General features: G+C 38.0%; 1 protein-coding gene across 2 annotated transcripts in view; it reads right to left on the bottom strand.

The window, feature by feature from the left end:
• LOC149313491 (actin-related protein 2) overlaps window positions 1-21,876 on the bottom strand; it is a 32,854-nt gene that overhangs the window by 10,212 nt on the left and 766 nt on the right. For both annotated transcript variants that reach the window (XM_089519199.1, XM_089519198.1), the window contains exons 2-5: window positions 15,256-15,366; window positions 8,544-8,759; window positions 2,439-2,511; window positions 182-318 (exon numbers count right to left, since the gene is read on the bottom strand). In XM_089519199.1, the coding sequence (XP_089375325.1) occupies window positions 182-318; window positions 2,439-2,511; window positions 8,544-8,759; window positions 15,256-15,366 (537 nt within the window). The remainder of the gene's footprint in view (window positions 1-181; window positions 319-2,438; window positions 2,512-8,543; window positions 8,760-15,255; window positions 15,367-21,876) is intronic.

Here is a 21,876-nt window from a genome sequence, read left to right as displayed (position 1 = left end):
TCAAGGCTCTCCCTGTCCACCAAGAAAGCTCTCTGTATAACATTAATCTTTTGTCAGAAATATTCAATCAGCTGTATTCTACTAATGCCCACTGCAGACTTGGAAGAAGGAGGAGGAAGAAAGAAGAAGCAAGAGCAGCTATTCAAGTGATAGCAGAATAGGCACATGCACTCCAACTTACCTTGATGAGGTATCTGGTAATATCTCTACCCGCAATATCTAGTCTCCTGGTGAGATGAGGAAGAGAGAAGCCTTCATAGACTGGACAAATATGAGTAACACCATCTCCAGAATCCACAACTACACCAGTCAGTAAACCTGAAGAATGATGGTGAAAAGCATGTGAAAATTTCAGTCTGGAGTCACTTCTATCTAGTCCCAGGTCTGTTTTCAGAACCAAAACTACCTTGGTGCCCTAATATCTATGTTGGATGAAGGACTGAGGAAGCATGACCCTACTGATTCTCTGGAACTCTGGCACTTACTTTTGACAACATAAGCCATTCCATTCTTCTGGACAGATTATTATTTGAATGTGTGACTTCAGTGGGTTTCTACAGGACTAAAATAGTTTGGTGAAGCAGAAGAGGGGGAAAGTGGGGAAAATAGGCCCGACTCACTTATGTCCAAGCTGAGAAATGAAATGGTCGCATTTTTATCTTACAAAATCTGGGATGGAATACCATCCGAGTTCAAGCATTGCTATGATCCCATTTTCTCTCTTGAGCTTTAAATTACATCAAAACTATGAAGATCATTTTTGTAGGTGCTGAATCAGTGTCTGGATGTAGTCATATGCTGGACAAGGGTCAATTAAACTGAAAATGGTTCCCAAAAATAGTTTCTGTGGATTGGTGGTTTCCAGGAACCAGGTGAGGGACTGAGCCTTGATAGGGACATACTCCCCATGATGATGCAGGTGTGTTGTCTGGGAATACTTATGGGTTCAAACTTGTCACTGGAGACCCAGACAGACTCTGACTTGGAGTGCTTGGGAAGCTGGGCCACCTGCTATGGACTTTCTTGGATAGCAATAACCAAGCTGAAGCAGTTCATGGACTAGTAACTTCCCTGGTAACTATTTCAATGCCCTCTTCAATTGCCCTTGAAGACAATATGGAGGTTTCAACTTGAGCAACAATGCTGGACTGTTGACAGAACACCTTGTGCAGGGGTCCCTGCTGTGGAAAGCCCTTCATTTGGAAGACAGTTTGACTCTGCCACTGGCTTCATTTCAGCACTAAGTTAAAATTCAGCTTTTCACCAAAGCCTCTGAAGTGCAAGGACTAAGGGCTGATAAGGGGGGGAAATCAAAGTGCTGGTTATCTGCACACTTGAAGGCCATCTTTTATCACACAAGCGTAGTAAATCTTATGAACAACTTTTAGAGTTATTCCTTTAATAAACTTATTAGTAGATTTAGATCCCATCTTTTCAGCAACAAATGGCAGGTTATCTAACAATTTAGCAGGAAAAAAACCCCAGAACAGATAATCAAAACTGAAAACATATGCATTAAAGCAGAGGATGTTAAAAACAGCTAGAACCAAGTAAGTTTAAAGAAATACAATAAAAAAGCAAAAAGGCAGCACTCATTTAAAAAAGATGTAATATATTTTATGTTTCTGTGATATAATTTTTTATTGGGAGCAGTACTGCAAGCATGTTTCATGGATGAAAAAACAAATTAAAAATAATGTGAGTTCATCATTATTAAGCTGACTCTTCTGCTAGTTTTAACTGAAAAGACACTCACTGAACAGTTTCCAGCAATGGTGTTCAGTGAAATTAGGCACGACAATCTCCCTTCTCAATAACAGCACCCTCCCCCCCCCAACTAATCCAGGGGGCTGAAATATCTGAAAAGGCCAATTTTGGAAGGGCTTCAAAGCTCTAGGAGGAAGAAGAGGGGAAGAATGTTCTGCTGCCCAGGTGCTGCAATATCAGTATAACATTTAGATTTAAGCCACTGTGGTTGTATTTGTCTCCAATGCATACATTATTATGTTCTATTTTCAGAAGTTAAGTTTCTCCAGGCTCAGGAAATGACGCAATGAATGGAACAGGCTTTGGAGCCTTTTGAATCAGTATATGAAACCGTCTGCTTCTGTAAGAAATTAGCATGCAGGAAGCATTCTAAATCTTAAGGCCCAACAATAAGGCACTTGACCAAAGCAGACATCTACCATTGTATTCTCCTAGGCCTAATCATGATCTTTCATTTGGTGACAGAAAGGACTGCACTTTAGAGAACACATACCAGACATATTTATTCTTTTTTCCTAAAGACGACCAAAAGAAGGTTGTTGGGAAAAAGAAAACAATAGCCATTAGGTTTGTTAGTTTGCTTTGCCAGTGAAATGGTTGGTCCAGGAACTCTTTGTACTTGGTATTTTTTACAGTATATACATTACAAAGTAGTATCTAGACTTACTTACCTTGAGCGTACAGAGTGAGAACTGCTTGAATGGCTACGTAGACCCCAGAAAACTGATATGTTTCAAACATTACCTGGAAAATAAAAAATATCTCGTTGTAGAATTCTCTGTTATAGTAAACTTTATACTGATGCTCTAAAGGTGCTAATGACCACTATTTCCTGACTTTGGTGTTCAGTACATGCTAAGAAATATGGTTCATAAGTCACAAGAATGTTCCTGCAGGTCACTGACTTTCTTTTAGTGTAAGCAAAATATCAGTGATTACCTTAAAAATGCAATGTGGGAAGATATAATTTCTTAGCATTTACATCTACAATTGTGGGGGTGAGTGGGGGTTAAACTGTTTTACAGTGTTCACAGGCAGGATGGACACTAAGATGACAAGATGCTAAAACATTCTCTCCTCATATTTTCCTTCTACTTCACTTGCACAGTGAATTGAATACATACAGGGTTGTATCCTACACAGGCTACTGTTGGAAGAATAATCTCCCTTCTCTGTTGCAGTTTTCCATTTGCTTCTACTCCAGGACATTTCTTCTTGTGTAACAGGATCTCTCCTTCACTGCCATGGCAGACGAGATGTGGGTAGATGGAGAGGAAGGAGTGGTTCTATTGCATGAATGGAAATCTGCTTATGTGACACTGTATGTCATCAATTTTTACCATAAAAACAAGTCCCTTTCTAGAATGCTATCTGCAATACAGAGAATTGAAGGCAGAAAGTTCATATGTAGGCCAGACTATGCAAGGATCTAATAAACATAGCTATTAGAGAAACAAAAGACATGGCACATGAACACACTTTAAAAAAATCCACAGACACACACACAAAGAGAGAGAGAGAGAGAGAGAGAGAGAGAGAGAGAGATCGAGATCGATCACTGGGAAATGTGTTTCAGAGGTTTATACTCTCCATTGGATACTTAGCCATACCATTACTTTGTAATATTTTGCTGATATCAATTTGGGGAATGTATACCCAAGTCTCAAGAATTTCAAAAAGAGAAGCATGCATTACCATAAAGCACTATGGGCTTTCCTTTTGTTGGACTGTAGGTCAGAAACGCTATAATAAAGAACAATTTTGGAACCAGAAAAAGAGGCTGCATTTGGGGTTTTCTACCCACAGAGCCAACGTGGCGTAGTGGAACAATGGACTATGACTATGGAGACCAGGGTTCAAATTCTTGCTTGCCAATGGAAACCCACTGGGTGACCTTGGGCAAGTCACACTCAGTTTCAGTAGAAGGCAAGGGCAAACCCCCTCTGAACAAATTTTGCCAACAAAACCCTGTGATAGGTTCGGCCCAGGGTTCCTGTAAGTCGGAAATGAATTGAAAGCACACAACAATGATTTTTTCAGCAAACAGATATGTGTGATCACTTCCTTCTCTTGGTATGTTTTTGCATAGTTAAAAGGAAGCATTAGCTTCCCCCATTCAACAGAGTTTGCCTGCAAACTTTAATAGCTCTGAAGAAGTTTAGTTAACCATTTGCAATAACTAATGTTGAAGAGATATATTTATTTTAAGAACTACATATAAGCATGAAGTACTAACCTCATTCTGCCTCCTGAATATAGTTTTTAAAAGGTCACTGTTCATTTAAGAGGATGACTCATTAAATTACAATACACCAGGCTCTGAGATCTTTGAGTTGCTGCTTTTTAAAATTCAGTAAATTTAATTCAACCCAGATTTTCATTAAAGCTATTCAGTACCAGAGACAGGACAGCTACAATAGTGGAGAGGTCATTTATAAACTTGCAAATTATATGTCAGAGGAATATTCCAGTAATTGAAAATAGATTCTTAGCATTTTAGAATCTTTAAAACAGATTTAATCACTTCAAATTTTTAATTTTAGAAATTAATGCTGGAGAATAAAACAGGTGCACAGGCAACTTGAACTGTGTTTCCTATTAACCACTACTAAAATGATCACCATCATAACAACAAAGAAGAAATGAGATGACAGGCAAGAGAGCTGGAAGTGAGACACAATTACAAGAGGAATCAAGGCAGCAATGAGAAAGACAGACAGAAAATATTGGTGTCTTACTGAATGGTGTTATAATCTAAACATGTAATAGATTTTTATATTTCCTTCTGGTTTATAGAGAGCCACCCTCTTTCACTGTCCAAGGCTATGGCTAGGTGAAAACCATTTTGGACTGTTTATGCTACAGAAATAACTATTAACATTGTTTGTACATGTCTTTTCTTCTATGACAGAATTGATTTATTTGACAAATATCTGCCATTTTATTTGTAGAAGAGACATCAGATAAATGACTGATCTGGGATGAAAAATAGTTTTGATTTTTTTTGTTGTGGAAAAATTTGTAACTCATCAGCAAATTGTTAAAGTTATTCTGATACAGGATTAAATCTGAAATTACTTCTAGCACACAGATAATACACAGAGTATGCCACATAAGCAGTTCTATTAGATTCTTTGGAATAGCTTTATATTACTCCCACTTAAATATTTACTGTATTGCACCCAACTAGAGATCTTCCGTTACAAAATAGTACCGTTTGTCCTTAACTCAATAATGAATTTCCCAGGTTTGCTTTCTAGGGCCATTGTATAGGTGCACTTTCTCTCCATGACTTGTCAGTAAGCCTGTAGCAGTATTTTAATATTTTCAATTGAGTAGAAAAGAAACCCATTTATAAAATAGACTAAACATTCACATTGGCCCGTTACAGATGGATGTAAAGTACGCGCGGAACACGTACTAGGGTTAGGAAGGGGCGTCACTTCCTGATGCCCCTAACCCTGGTATGCACGGAGCACGTACAAAATGACGGCGCCCTTCCACATGGGCGCTGCCATCTTGACGTCGCGGACACGCAGCGTCCAGACGTCGCACCCCGGAAGTGACAACGCAAGTGCGCGACTAGCGCCTCGCGGCGCCACTTCTGGGGCACAAAAAGAAGCGCCATTTTTGGTCTTCTTTTTGCCGCGTCCAGGAACCGAGTAGTTTGGCCGCTGCGGTTCCTGGACACGGCAACTGGCAGCGCCGGCAGACCGCCGCTTTCAGGCGGTCTGTAACGCGCCATTGTTTTCTAAACCAGTGTTTCAATCAATGTATCTTATGTCCAATCAATCTGTCACTGCAGGGAAAAGCCAGTTGACAATGCACATGAAGACAGGGCAAGTGGTCAGGCAGTTCAAAATCCTCAGCCATTTTGAGAATTACTCAGTGATAATAAATAAATACATACATACAACCCAAACTAAGGTGCAGGGCGGCAAGTTACTACCGTTTCCAAATGTCAGTTGCTTGAGACTAATGAGACTGACTGAACTATGAAACGCTGTTTCAAATTTCTCTGCTGAACCTGGTGAGCATGCAAAAAATATTTCTACACATTTTTGCAGGAATGTACTAGAAGGCAGTTCTTAAACAGACAAAACTTACCAAAAGGCCATGCTGGTTGGCATAATGAAAGATGTAGTCGAACACATATAGAGGATAATAAGTTTGGAAACACTGATATAGACAATGGCATACATGATCAAGTCTTTCCATTATGACCCAAATTCAGCTTTGTAAACAGGCAAGATTGCACGGAGGCTTAGAATTCAGTACCCTAAATATGTGCTGCTGTTTCCTATTTTCATTATACAGTGTCTAATGCATGAATCCAGGCCTAAAGAATATGGGAAACAGTGGTACTACAGATGGTATTTCATCTCCTGATCACGAAGGTTTAGGGGATTGAGATATTCTTGGATGTTTAATTTGCAACAGTGGCCAGTACTGCCTTTTTTCAGTACCACCAGAGAAGAAGATGGTGGCCTTTTAAAACAGGAAGAATTAGGAACTATAATTCATGCTTTTGTGCCCTAATAACAGCAAAAACAACAATAGAGACTGTGAGGAGCTTGTTCAAAATTTCTTGATGGCACATATACAGGTGCATTGCTGAGAGCAAATCACATCAGTGCTTGAAAATGTATACCGGCTTCCTAACTCTTTCTATGCGCAGTTACCATATGGACCCCAAAAAGCTCTAAAAAGCCCTAAATAACTGATAAAACATCTCCCTTCAACAACATCTTTTTAAAGGGATGAGCATCTATTTGATTAAGCTGACTATGGCCCCATACAGACAGGCCAAAATAAAACTGCTTCGGGTCACTTTGGAGGTATGCTGTTTAAATGATGCATGCATCCTAAGAGTCCAGAAGCTACACCAAAGCTGCACTCTAGTCCTTAGGACTGGATCGTAGCTTTGGCTCAGCTTCCGGATTCTTAGTACGCATGCATCATTTAAACTGCATACCTCCAAAGTAACCTGAAGCAGCTTTATTTTGGCCTGTCTGTATGGGGCCTATGAAAACAGTTCTCAGTAGCTGTGTCCAACTATGGGGTTCCCTTACTGAGGAAAAGTCAAATCTCAAGAATGAAGCCCTGTAAAAATTAGGAATCCAACACTTGTTGCATTGCTTTCTTATATATGCCAAAAAGCCTTAGCCCACAGAAAAGAAGCAGACAAGAGAATTAGAATGTTTGCCATTTGTATATCTTATGAATAGGTTATCTATGCTATACGATTACATCCTGTAGATTTGTGAAATTATTTCAGTATTAAAAAGATCTCATGTACACAAGACGTTCCATCATCTACAATATCAAAAATCGTTAACAAATGTATTTTCAGCCATAAACATAATTGGTTTCTAAAGATCAATAAGTTAAGTAGGATGGTCCTTTAGTTCACACCTTTGAAGTCATGAATTACCTTTTCAATAGCCATTGTTTGACAAACAATGAAGTATTATGCTTAAACAATTCTACATTACCTACCTCCATGCAAGAAAATATTTGTAAGATATCATGATGTTACAATTCTTAAGATGCTTGATGACAAACTGGATTGAACATAAACCAATCAGTTCTTGATATTTTTTTACACAAACTCTTTCCATTTGTGAGTCTTTTAAAGATGCAACCAGTCTAAAGAGTCAATGCCCAATTATGAACATACTTACTTGAAAATTAGTAGGTAGATACCATATATTCAGTTTCCAAACAGTGTCAGTCTTGGTTTTATTATGAACAAAAGTTTTCTTTGGTCTTTTGCATAACAAAAGCTTAGCAATGAGAAGGACATCCCAGCAGGACTATCAGCGCACCTGCTGGCAGGCCCTCCTCCTTCAGTAAGTACTGGAGTAAGAACAACAAATACAGTTCTTACTTGAGCCAGTACAACTTTCAGCCTTCAATTCTTGAGGAGCACATTTGACCATGAACAGAGAATTGGTCTGAATTACTGGGACACCAATCCACTAAATTCAATATATTTTTTCCAGGTACCCACAGTTGCACACTGACGTTGTCATGGAATACCTAAGCAGAACCTACAAGACTTCTTCCTTTCCTGGGTTTTTTTTATCTATTTGCCCATCATGCAAAGGCTATGAGAACTCATTAGTGCACAATTACCTATGCTCTAAACTAGTTAATAATCCTGCAAGTTGTAAGAAGGTCTAAAATACATAACTCATTAGAAAAGATACTAATGCTAGGAAAGTAGGGGAAAATTAATCCTTTAACATTTGTAAATTGAACCTTAGTAAATTGAACACAACAGTTTATTAACAATACAGCAGGCCACTGCACTTTTTAGATCACTCTGATTTGGTTGGCTGTGTTCTCCAGGAATAATTCAATTTTATGCAAATTGTATTCAGAAACTGTTGAAATGACAGTGGAAATTTAGATAGTTGCATATTTCTTCAGTGACGCTGAATGTACGTTTTTAAAATATCCATCTCCCAATGGCTTATCCCTGCATACTCGTGAGTATTTTTGTTGTTGTTGAGTCAACACCCTTGGTAGCACTATGGATGAAAGCTCTTCAAGACCTCCTGTATCGTTAATAAACTGTTGTGTTGTGTTGTCCTCCACTGCTCTGCTTGGTTACTACAAATTCAGTCCTGTGACCTTCCTGATTGAGTCTATCCATCTAGCATGCAGTCTTCCTCTGCCCTTTATCATTTCTTTGCATAAAATGTAGTGTCTGCTCCAATTACAAAAACCTGGGTATAGACCACACAGCACATCCTGAAAAGGGTACATACCTCTACAATCTTTTCCCTATTCTTTGTTGGATTCATAGGAGGTTCTGTGAGAAGAATTTTACAGTTCTTTGTATCAATGTTAAGTTTTTCTGGTCCAAAAGTGTAGTCCCAAAGATGTTTCATATCATCCCAGTTACGGACAATGCCATTCTCCATGGGATAGTTAACTTCCAACATTGACCTCAGCTCACTTGCTTCATCTCCAACCATAAGATCCTATAAGTTGTAAATGGAAATTTGTAAAATGACATGTTCAAGAACCTTTTATTCAAGCTGATTGTTATTTTAAAATAATTCAAAAGAAACATCTCTTTTAATTTAGGCTTAAAATGCAGTATTTAGGGTAATTGACAAATTAACTTAATGCAGAATTAAGGTCCATTAAGAATGAATTTGGCAGACCTGCCCTTCTGAAAGCAAAAGTACATTATAAAAAAGCTGCCACTGAAACCTGTGTGAATACAAGGTCTGAGTTTAACGCAGATTTCCCTGATGACACCTCCAAGAATATTCTCTCAAACATTTATATTTATTATTATTATTATTATTATTATTATTATTATTAACCTTTATTTATGAAGCGCTGTAAATTAATACAGACCAGGTGATGTGGAATTACAAGAATAGTAAGTTTTAGCAGAATAAACTGTCCATGCATGTTTCATGTTTTGGTGTACATTACTAAACAGGAATAACAAATGCTGCACAAGCATAGAAAACAAGTAGCAAAAGCAAATAAAAGATTACAGATTACACATTGGCAGAAGGGTGGGGAAAATGTTTTACATTAGTTTATATCAGAAGACCGCCTTCTGTTAAGTAAAGGAACCATTTATTTTATGCCTACAGTAGTGTCTTTCTACCCTAAAAATATGAATTTAATGGCTAAACTGTCATTTACATTTGCCAAACAATTAACTAGTTTCATGAGCTGTTTAGAAATGACACAAAAGCCTTTCATCTGCAAATCAGTGATGCAACCCTCTACATGCCCTTTTCTTGAAATAAAGGCATAAAACAAAGCAACCTATAATCTGCTTTCTATTCCATCAATATCCTAATTACTTGTACCATGATATGAAAAATGAACAACATGAAATTTGTCCTTATGCTTTGAAGTTACTCCTCTCAAATAAACAGAGATAAAAGCGAAAAATACTTCTGACTTATAACAATATATATATAAATACAAAAGAACAACTAGTCTTCAGCTATTAAATAACACAGCATTGGAGCTACTGGGACAAGCCTGAAGACTTCAGTCATTTGCAGAAAATGCATGCAACCTGAAAGCATGTATTTAAAAGTACAGTTTAATTTACAATTGTTTAAACAAAATGCAAACCTCCTTTAAACAGGATTTTAATATTACAGTACATCATTCAAGATCTTTACTAGTTTACTATAACAACATGCACATTATGATGATTCATATGAATACAGTACAATGGTCTCAGTTTCACATGAGTTTTAGTTATATATTCTGTTTACTGTTATTAACTTAGCAATTCATAAGCATAGCCAGCTGAACTTGGAAGAGATCTATGGTGGATCCTCCATTTTCACACCAGTCCCATGATGCTACATTTAAAACTTTAATGTTTTATCATCTACAAAACTGATTAACAGAAGAGGAACATATCAAAATCTGTTCAGTCCACATAGCTTTGAGCACATTCTTCAGACATAATTTGCTTAAAATTGCGTATCAAAAGCATTTTAAAAATTACATTGAAATGCATATTCAATTTAAAAAGTCTAAAAGGTCCATCAGGTAGAAACATCTTGGCAAAGAACATATTAAGTACATGCTCAAATAGGAAAACCAACTGGTTTTCCCCTCTTTACACAACCCCTCCTGATGATCCATGAACATAGGACTGCATAAAACATTTTGTGAATATTTTCTATGCAGACTGAAACTGTCATAATTTCTGCAACAGCAGTTTTACTGAAATTTCACCCATATATCTTTATACAGTTCAAGACCTTTTAATATATCATGCATTTATTATATTGCCATGTAATCCCATGCAGTTCTTCATGTAATCTATATACATGGGAAAAATAAGAGGGTCACATGAACAACAACAACAAGACCAGTATGCATAAGTGAATGAGTCCTACTTTTTTTAACACTCCTATACTATGCAGCAAATGACATGGAAGCATCTTCTCAGACCTTTTTCCCCCACGTAAGTGATCCCTAACATAAATATTAACATCATACTGACCATTAGAATTATGGATGTCTTGCATCTAGATATAAATACTGGGGCATGTCACACTTGCAGAATGCATATGATGATGTGAAGAAAGTACTAGCTACCAAATCAAAGCGATGAAGATAGATTAAAAAAGATATGCACTGAAAACATAAAGAGGACAGAACAAAAAGGAAAAGCATCATATAGGCTACAAGGCCCCATCAAGCAAAAGAGTGAATGACAGCACATCCGTCTCCTCACTTACCATCTTTTTGTTATTCTACTTCAACAGGTCAAGAAAGATAAGGGAAAGGCAGAAGTAAGAGAATCAGAAGAGGCTCAGGTGAAATTTTTATTCAAATTATTTCAAATATACACAAGATAAATAAAGCAGAATCACAGATGCATGGATAGGTAGAAATCCTCTGAATTCAGCATACTTTAGGAAAGGTAAAAGGAAAGGTATTGTTTAAACACACACACACAAACCAAACAAAAAACAGACAGCTCCAAGAAGAACTTATTTCCTGGCAAGAAATGGCTGGTGTTGTTATCACTGATGATGCACTACAGACATTCTCATGTATCTTGCTGAGCAGAAAACCTTCCATGCCAAACTTTTACTGAAACCCAGTCTTAACCTACAATTATGCTTTAACCAATAAAAGAATTTCCAGTAATTTGGATGCTCTTCAACTACAGTATGTTTGGTTGACAAAATGAAGGCATGGCATAGGTGTCCAAGTGCTACTTCTGTCGTACACTTAACATAAGCAGCCTGCATTGTCTTAGGTCATTTAGGAAAACCTTAGGCTTTTACTTGACTGCTGTATTTCAAGGAATGTCAATGGAAAATATCCAGCATATACCACTTTCAGGCTCCTAATGCCATTACTCTGAGATTAATCTTGGATGAGGAAAATGCAGATCACAGGCTGCACACAGCATCGACTGGCTGTCGCTGTTTTTAAATGTTTTCCCCCACTTGAAAAACTACTATATTGTAGTTCTCTGTGGACCATTTTAGGCTCAGGATAGATTCTGGCCCAATAATTCATTAAATAAATGGGGTTTTTTTGTCCCGAAAAAGGCCGCGAGGTGGGGGATATAGCAAAAAGGATTTGTGGGGTATCTGGAGAAAAAAAGCTCTGATTTAAAATACATACACTCACACACAAAAAACCTCAGTGAAGTGCAACAGGAGATTATAGTCCCCAAGAATCTTTAGGAGACTAATGCAACCCTACAACCTCTGGCAACTGTCTACCTTTTTCAGGGAAGGTTATTCATATGGGGTGGCGTCAGTGGTGGGGAGGGGGCTACAAAAAACAAGCATTGTTTTATTTGTGAGAAGTTATCTAAATACTTTAAAAACTGTCAGTACCAGAAGAGCATAGGCCAGTTATACTGAATAGCTTGGAAGAAGTTTAGGAATGCAAGAACAGAACCCAGACTCTTAAAAGTGCTAGGAGACCTTCAATTGTACTGGTTTTAATAACTAGAATAAAAATCATGCAGGCGTGCTACTTTAGTGTTTATCAGCATGTTATGAAAACCTAAAATTAAATATAGAAACATAGCATTGCTACAGTTAGAACACCAAATCACTAAAGTACCTGGAAAGTAAAATAATTATTTATTTAGGGAAAACAAATCAGGGCTGCCTCAATCTACACATGAAATTAATTTGTAATTATTGCAGCTATCACACTAATTATTAGATGTGATTATTAATGCACCTTCTTCAACTGTAATTTATGCATATATCTGAAGCTACTTAAGCAGCCCTCACAATTCCTAAATGTCTTTAAAATGAAATTCTGAATCCAATGTTCGAATTTCAATCAACACATTTTATATTCTTCAAACTTACGACTCTCTTTTCCTTGTCATGTGTTTAGGATTAACGGGAATTCTTTCCAATTAATGTTGGATTTTGGAAGAAGTTAAAGTAACACAATGGCAGCACCAGGCCCCTGTTTGTATTACAATGTAGTACAAACAAAAGATAGACATTAAAAATCTGTCCATGCTTCTTGTTCTTCCTCCCTGATTCTAGGCAGTAAAATATGAAATTAAGGGCTGAAATAGACCAGCAGTAAGCACCATCTTGGGGGCGGTGTTTAGATGACATCTGCCCCAACGACTTCCACAAGCCGGTGTCACACAGCCCGCCCACCCAGAGGACAGGCAGCATTGAGGCACTCTGGAAGCACAGTGTTCAGGCGCCACATGCCACAGAATCGCAGAAGAGCTGCTGCCACGGCAGAAAGGGTGGCTTTTTCCACTCCAAAAAGGAGAAGCATTGCAGGGCCATGATGCGCAGTTGCTGCAGCCCCGATCTGGCACTCAAAGGGGAGGCATCAAGAAGTACATACTGTACTTTTTGACAGTGAAAGGCAAGAGAACAGAATACATGTTATTACAACATAAGCACTTCTGCTAGTGTAATTTCTTTTTAAAGGTCCACTAAAACAGGTGACTGACACTGCTAGATTTAATTAATCCCTTAGAGTCTTTACTTGATAGTGTCAAACATATTACTGTTTGTACTAGCCTTGGGACTAGTATTGTTTATGAATGTTTAGTACTCTTTTAAAATGCTAATGGCAGGACTCATAATTTGAGCTTGCTTCAAAGCTCCCTTGCCTGAACCCTCAAATTCTCATTATGTCTCCTGTGGCAGTTTGGACCTCACTTAGTGCATTGCACTTCTTTACTTAATCAAATCCTTCATCAAAATATGGACACAGGATATCTTTAAGCAAAGTATCTCTTTAGGAAGCCAGTTTCCTAAATCGCCTACCACTTTAGTCCTCTGCAGAGGTTATAGTCTTCTGCAGTTCTTCCAGCCATATATTCTGACCTGAATGCTTCCATTAACTTTGCCTTAAACTTGCTAGAACAATGTCAGGACTCCAAAAAACCCAACTCCTGCATCAGTATATTTTTGAAATTCAGAGGAATAAGAAGATTGAGGAGGGAAAGATGTCTGACTCAAGTGAGGGAGTCATGAGAAGGTCCTGAAGGGGAAGGCAAAGAAACACTGCCACAGAAAAGCTAGTTGAACTCTCTTTTGTAAAGATCCTTGATGTGTGTCAAGAACCGCCGGAGAAGTCTCTGTCTTCATAAATAGAGAGGTGGGGGGAAAGTTGTAGCCAAGAGTAAAGGTGAAACCCTGTGCATTGTGACAGAGCATTAAGACAGACTAGTACAGATCTCATTAGAAAAGAGGAGCTTGATTAGTCAGGTATGATTCTGCTATCCACCTTCTAATGCAACTAGGATTCACTACTGAATTAAACCCGTGTTGGTAGGTTGAGGGCACTTTATGGATAGGACAGCAAGAACTAAAAGGAAGAAAGTTATTTATGCTGAGGATCAGATATTAGAAAGTTATTAACACAGAGAATTTATAGAATCATAGAGTTGGAAGAGATTGCAAGAGCCATCCAGTCCAACCCCTGCCATGCAGGAAATCTCAATCAAAGCATACCCGACAGATGGCTATCCAACCTCTGTTAAAAGACCTCTAAGGAAGGAGACTGCACTACACTTTGAGGGAGTGTGTTCCACTGTCAAACGGCCCATACTGTCAGGACGTTCCTCCTAATGTTGAGGTGGAATCTCTTTTCCTGCAGTTTGCATCCATTGTTCCGGGTCCTAGTCTCTCCAGCAGCAGAAAACAAGCTAGCTCCCTCCTCAATGTGACATCCCTTCAAGTATTTAAACAGGGCAATCATATCACCTCTTAACCTACTCTTCTCCAAGCTAAACATCTCAAGCTCCCTCAGTCGCTCCTCATAGGGCATGGTTTCCAAACCCTTCACCATTTTAGTCGCCCTTCTTTGGACACACTCCAGTTAAGGCAACAAAAACTAAGTTCACATTGAGAACACACTTAATTTTCTGATTTTAGTGAAGTTAAAAAGGAAGTTAAAAAGGAATGGAAATGTTTCCTTGCTAATTGTAATAGAATGTATTGCATAGCTATAATTCATACAGCAATCCAATGTATGGAGTATGGTTTATGAAGACCAATGGAAAATGCTAACATTGGTAAGGATCAAGAGGACCCATTCTCCAGCACTTTCCACATAAATGGAGCAATCTCCCAGATAAACTTAGCATTTCTACTTACCACTCTGTAAGGCATGTTAAGCTGAGAGATATTGAGTGACCCAAAGTTAACCAGTGAGGCTTATGGCTCGGCCTAAGTTTTCCCAGAACCAAGACCAACATACTGCACAATTCAAGGCCTACACAGTTAACAGCACTAACAACGCATTTTTGTACATTGTGGCACTTCAGTTCAGTTTCCATTTATGTTGCACAGTCTGTAAACCACTGGAAGAAGGAAGCCTCTTTCTCTCCCAACCACCACACAGCTTTAAAAAAATTGCTGCAAGCAAATCAAGTTTGCAAGTCCACTTGCAAAGCTCCATGCAATGTACCACAAAATATCACAATTTACCATGCAAACAAATAATCCCTTAAGGTATTACCTTGATTTCAATGTTTCCCACTTTTGCAGTTGAGCGAATAATTGGTCTTCCGACCAACGCTGGGAAAATGTGTTCTGGAAAGTTGGATCCTGCATATCCACATTTCACAAACTATTTAAAAAAACACACACAACAATTTCAAATTAGTTTCTTGATATATACATAGATCATAATAGCTTACCAGTGCTATTCTGTTGTATTAACATACATTTAAAAATCGATAAATCTATTATAAGGAACTGGACGTTTTCCTACATTATTTTAGAAAGTCTAGCTAAAAGCTTCAGCACATCACATGTTATAAAAGACCAACTTTTTCCCCCCATAATGGAAGGAAATATTTGAAATTGTGAAGAGACATATGAAACACACTAGCTTCATCTGGTTAAGAATATTCAAGATCATCATCTAAACTAGTCCACATTTAGATTTCTTCAGATTTTCCAGTTATGGCAGTATAAAAGCTGACATAGCAAAATCAGCAAATTTCAGATGTTCTGTTTGCTGGATATACTTTTTTAAAAATTGCCAAATCTAAACAGCAGCAAGAACCTTGAGCCTGGACTTTTATGCACAGGCAAAAATCAGACAATATTCCAAAGATATTTTTAGTGCCTTGACTCAGTCAGCATTAAAAATGGAGACTGTAGTCAAGAAATCACGTATAACTGGAAAAGCAGTTATCTAGCTAATATCTTCAAATATAAAGATATACAGTACTGTATCACTGAATACTAAGAATCATATATGCCACAGTATTTCCAGTGTCACTGTTTGGCTGTGAAATCTGGACAGTAAAAAAAGCTGAGAGGGGGGGGAAATTAACTCATTTCAAAAGTGGCAGTGGTGGAGATAAAAGGTAGCATGAGCTACAAAGAAGACAAGTAAATAGGTCCTAATTCAAGCAATTCAAGCGTTAACTCTGTCTGGTAGCCAAAACAACTTAAGCCAGGCTATTTCACTTTGAGCATATCAAATGATGGCATAGCTCACTGAAAAAGACAGTAATATTGGGAAAAGGTGAAGGCTGTAGGATAAGAGAAAGGCAGCACTATAGGTGGACTGACTAAACTGAGGAAGCCACAGCCCTGAATTTGCAAGACCTTAGCATGTTAATAATTTTATTTATTTATTTATTCAATAACTTGATCTCTTCAAGGTCTCTCATGCATATGGTCCGCCATAAGATCCAAATGAATGAGTCAAACCCAGCTTGACATCATGTAACAAGAACAACAAATAGAGATGGGGACTTCAGTTCCTCAACCAGTTTATTACAGAGTGACTAACGTAAGCAGAAAGTCTGTCCTTGGTAAGCACTTTATTCCACCCAAATAATGTAGTTGTATTGGGGCTGATTTCTTTTATACCTCTAGGCTAGGGTACACAGTCATAGGCATAAGAATCCAGAAAAGAATAATAAAAGCTCCAGTTTAATAACTTCTGTTTGATTCAGAAAAAAACTAATTTCCTTGAAATTACAAGTGCAAAGGGGACCTCTGAGTGAGACAGCTGTTCATTCGCTGTTGAATAACTAAACAGAGGTCTCGCTTGAAAGTAGCAACATAAAATGGAGTGTTATGAGTATTTTATACACTGGAGATATTACTTAACCAGCATGTATTTGGGCACGCTGAACAAATCTCGTAAATTGTTCTTGTAAAATGCTTCCTGATCATGACTTATTGCATCCTGCACAATGTACTTTGGAAGTGTTTAAGTGTGCTATAATCATGTTCTTAATACATTAAGACCTTAACAGGAAATTTCCTAATATGCATCAATGCAAAGATGTTTATCTTTGATCATTTCAGTTTCCTCAAAAAGTTGTAATCATTTACATTCTCTTGTTACAGTAAAGGCCACTTGCCTGAGTATAGAACACGAAGTATGCTTTCCATATTATAGATGTTGAAAGAAACCCCACTGCTATCTTTCTTATACAGACATACCTCAATATGAAAAGGCTTTAACAAAGACACTCCTTTTAATAGTCTTTTTATGCTTGCTCAGCCCCCCACCCCTGTCCTTCTTATCCACATGTCTAACTATGGCCTGTTACAGACAGGCCAAAATAAAGCTGCTTCGAGTCACTTTGGAGGTATGGTATTTCAATGATGCATGCATCCTAAGAGTCCAAAAGCCACACCAAAGCCACACTCCAGTCCTAAGGACTGGAGTGCAGCTTTGGGGCAGCTTCCAGACTCTTAGGACTCATGTATCACTGAAATACCATACCTCCAAAGTGACTCGAAGCAGCTTTATTTTGGTCTGTCTGTAACAGGCCTATAAGTATTTTAGCAGCATTAGCAACATTAGCATTAGGGGATGGTGAAGGAGCGTTGCAGAAATACAGACCATCAATATCAGGTTTCACAGCATGTCTGTAGTAAACAATGCAATAAACCTTAAACTCTGGGGAAATTGAATTCTACTCTGTTTGATCCTACCATAGCTGTGTGTGCCCTGCCTATGACAGGCAAGGTAAACAGCTGCTACCTCCAGAATTCTTTATTGAGCGTGGATGAACAACAAAACATAGAGCTAAAGGGAAAACCCAATAAGCCTGTCTCAACAGCAATCCCCACCATGTTTTCTAAAAAAAAAAAAAAGTTAGGTTTGGACACCAAAATGGAATCAGAAAAAAAGTAGAAGCTGCTTTGTTAGGTTTTTTAAAAACCCTCTCTGGATTCACTTTGGAAGAATCTTTCAAATGGTCTCTACAAGGTTCAACGTGTTTTTGTTGTATTCATGCTAAGTTTACCTGACCTGAGTGTTTCATTTCAAATGTACATATTCATTTCACATAAAAAGTTTGCTCAGACATGATGACCTGCCCCTTTTTTGTGTCGTGTAGGAAACTCTCCCTATTCTTTCTCTGTTACTTCTGTCTTTGGTACCAAACTGGCTATGAAAGAAGTAATCCCCTGGAACAAGTCTGCTTTGTTAATTGAGGTATATTTGTATTGTTCACTTCTCAAAACAGCTCATGCATTTTCTTTAAAATGCAGCCTTTGGAAGCTGACAATGTTGCCACCAGACTGCTGAGTGGCCTTGGGCAAGTCACAGTCTCTCAGCCTCAGAGGACAGCACTGGCAAACCGCCTCTGAATAAATGTGCCCAGAAAACCTCATGATAGGTTCACTTTAAGGTTGCCATAATTCAGAGACAACTTGAAGGCACACAACAAAATAACAGTAGAGGAGGTGTTCCTGAAGCACAACTCTCAGTATACCTCACCTCTGGCTAGACAAGCTAGACTACTGGGATTTTCACTCCAGCAATATCTGCAAGTCTGTTTCTATAGCTGTTACACACTTCAGGATTTTATTTTACTGTTTTTAGTAGCATTATGCACAACTTATTTGTCTGAAAGCAAGGTTGAGCAGAGGAATAGAATAGGATGGACAGTCATGGAAATTCTGGGGGCTGCATCCTACTCAGTTTCCTCTCAGATTTGGTTGCCCTATGAAAGGGGACACTGGCCTTCCTTGCTGGATGTCTTTGCTGGTATAGGCTCAGCCACAGACCAGGAAGCAGGTTTCCTCCCCTCCCCACTGCAACATTGCCTCTAACTGCCATGCTTTACTCTTCCGTGAAGGTATGCATGGCACCTATTCATTCCAGGTACAATTTTGAAGTGTTGGTTTTGACATTTGATCTACACTCTCTATGGCCCTACCACCCCATGTGTGCCTTCCCAAGTTTTGAGATCTTCATGAGTAAGCTGTCTCTTGGTTCTAGAGGATAATGTAAGTAAGGGCCTTCTCTGTGACTGCTCCCTAGATGTTTACGTCCCTTTCACAGATGGTTAGACCAGACCCCTTCTCTGCTCCCTTCCCATTAAAAACCTTTTTATTTAGACATGTTTTTGGCCATTAACTGGTTGTTGCACAAGAGCGTTTTAATGACAAATGTTTTGCTCTCCTAATTGCTCTCCATTTTCTTATATTTTAAATTGTTTTAATTTAGTTTCTGATTTTAATATGATAATTTCTTATTGTTTGTAAATGTCATGCAATGCACAGTAATTAGATTTTAGTTACATTCAGCCATAACTCATATTACAAGACGGCTTGGATCCTGCACTGGGAGAAAGGCATAACATAAAATAAATATTTAAATCAATAGTCAATTTGTATTGTGCAAAAATCTTGTGTTCTCCAAACCCAGGATACAGGATACAACAGTCCTGAAGACAATATTTTACTACTGATTGCATTTTAAGCATGTGTTTTTCTCCTCTTCTGAAAAGAGCCTAAGCTCACAATTATAAATTACATTCTAAAAGAACATTTGGTACTGTTTTAGAAAAATTTGCTAGTCTAATCTTTCATATGGGTTTCTATATATACTTTCTTCCAATCATATTGTGGTTTTGACTGGCTCTCTCATTTCCTGTTAAGTCATGAAGCAGTAATAAAATGTGAATAAGAGAAACTGCAAGTGACTGTGTCATCCATCCAAACTTTGTTTTCTGGCTAATGTTAAGCAGCCTCATTATTATTAAATTCCAGATAAGGTAGTCACCCACAGTCTCTCCAAACAGAGGAATTAAGGTTTAAAGACAACTTCTTGCAGCCTGTAATGTTTTGCAATTAGTACTAAGCAGGCATTAGATCTGACAGATTCTGTCAGTTTGAAAGTATAGTCACTGATTTTATTACAAAAATTTTGGATGTGTACTTTTGGCCACCTTCTACCGTAGACTATGTTCATCTTCACAGGTGTTGGATCAACTAACCTGATTCCATTATGTGAATGCAATAGTTTTAGTAAACACACACACACACACACAAATGATGGAACATTAAATAAAATAACTCAAGTGTATGCATTATAATTAGAATTATTTGATTATGGCTATTATGATGTACCGTATGTACTCGACTAAAAGTCGACCTCAAGTATAAGTCGAAGGCAGGTTTTGGGGTCAAAATTATGGATTTTGCTATGACCTGTGGATAAGTCAAGGGTAAAACCTAGGGGCATCTAACAAAGGATATAAAGGGTGAAGCAAAAGAAAACAATGCTAAAAATCTTTAAAATTTTTGACAGACACCCTAAAGGCTGGATGGATGAGATAGTAGAGAGGCCTGATGCTTATTTTAGGTGCTCTAAAAGAGATTAAGCTCTCACCCTTCACCAGGGCATGGTTCCTTTCTCAATAAGAGTTAAAGCATAATACTTACATTGAGCCGTGGATAAGTCGACCCAGGTTTTCTGGGTCAATTTTTACTGAAATTTCTAGACTTATACATGAGAATATACAATAACTCTCAGCTGCCATAGCCAAATATTTCACAGGTATGTGAAGCAGAATTATTACAATATAACTATACAATATTATCCAGCTATTCATGCTCAGTAGTATTTCGAACATGCTGAGTAAAAGGGAAATGATCCATATGTTACAGGTATGTTACAAAATATGTTACAAAATCCACCATTGTAACCCGCCTTGATCTCTGGAAAGGCGGGCTAGAAATAAAGCTATTATTATTATTATTATTATTATTATGCAGTAGCTATTCTCTCTCTCTCTCTCTCTCTTTGACAGAATGTATTATCTTTAGGGAAAACAATGAAGCAGGGAATTCTTATGAATCTACAGATGGGTGAGAAGGAGGGACCCATGGCTGTATGGGCCTCTCCGAAAGTTGTGATACGCTGATATCACAACTATATAACTAGTGAAACACTCTTAAGGTAATCATTCACACATATGCAATCTCCATGTATCATGGTAGCTGAAGTGGTGCCAAACATCATTATTTCTGCAGTGTGGCAACAGCCATATATAACTTGCTTATTTTACGTTTATCTATTTTAAATGTTTAATTAAGTTAAACTCGAATTGATGATTCTATTTTAGTTAAGGGATGAGGGATGGAATTTTAGTTTGTATACGTCAAGTATTGTGTAGGCATTTTATGTATTTGCTTATGTAAATTATTTATGTAATTTTATGTATTTATTTAATTTTGTAAACTGTCTTGATCCCTTGCAAAGGCTGTATATAAATAAAATTATCATTATTATACTGCTATATAAGTTTGGAGTTTTGTGATTACTGAGCACACTTTAAAAGACAGATGATAGTTCGTATTATTATTAATACTGCTGATGGTAAGCCTTTCTCCTGAGAGGGCAAAAAAACCCCACTCAAATGTCTGAGTAAGAGTCTGTGCTGCATGAGAGGTGAGGCACAGAAGGAGGAATGTAGCATAAAGATCAGACATTTAGATTATCTGGAAGGGACTCAGCAATGCAGGTCTCAACTGGGACTTGCAGCATGGAGAGAGAGAGAGAGAGGGAGAGAGAGTGAAAGAGAGAGAGAGCATTGGGCCATGGACTGATGGTCATGAGAGAGATCCAGATTGGAAATGGATGCCTTTGAGAGTCAATGCAGTGTATCACAGTTCCACAACACACTGTGGAAACAATGCAGTCTGAGACGGCTTTAACTGCCCCGGCCCAATGCTAAGACTCTTGAGAAACTGTAGTTCTGAGACATTTCACCTCCTCTTCTGTCAGAGAGAGCTCTGGTACCACAACAAACTACAATTCCCAGGATTCCCTAGCACTGAGACAGGGCAGTGAAAGCGGTCTCAAACTGGG

The sequence above is a fragment of the Sceloporus occidentalis genome, unplaced genomic scaffold (assembly GCF_023333645.1).
Source record: "Sceloporus occidentalis isolate IW3139 unplaced genomic scaffold, rSceOcc1.0.p SCAF_4, whole genome shotgun sequence".
Classification (NCBI taxonomy): domain Eukaryota; kingdom Metazoa; phylum Chordata; class Lepidosauria; order Squamata; family Phrynosomatidae; genus Sceloporus; species Sceloporus occidentalis.
The sequence above is the reverse complement of the archived record's forward strand: the minus strand, read 5'-3'. Positions and strand labels throughout refer to the sequence as shown.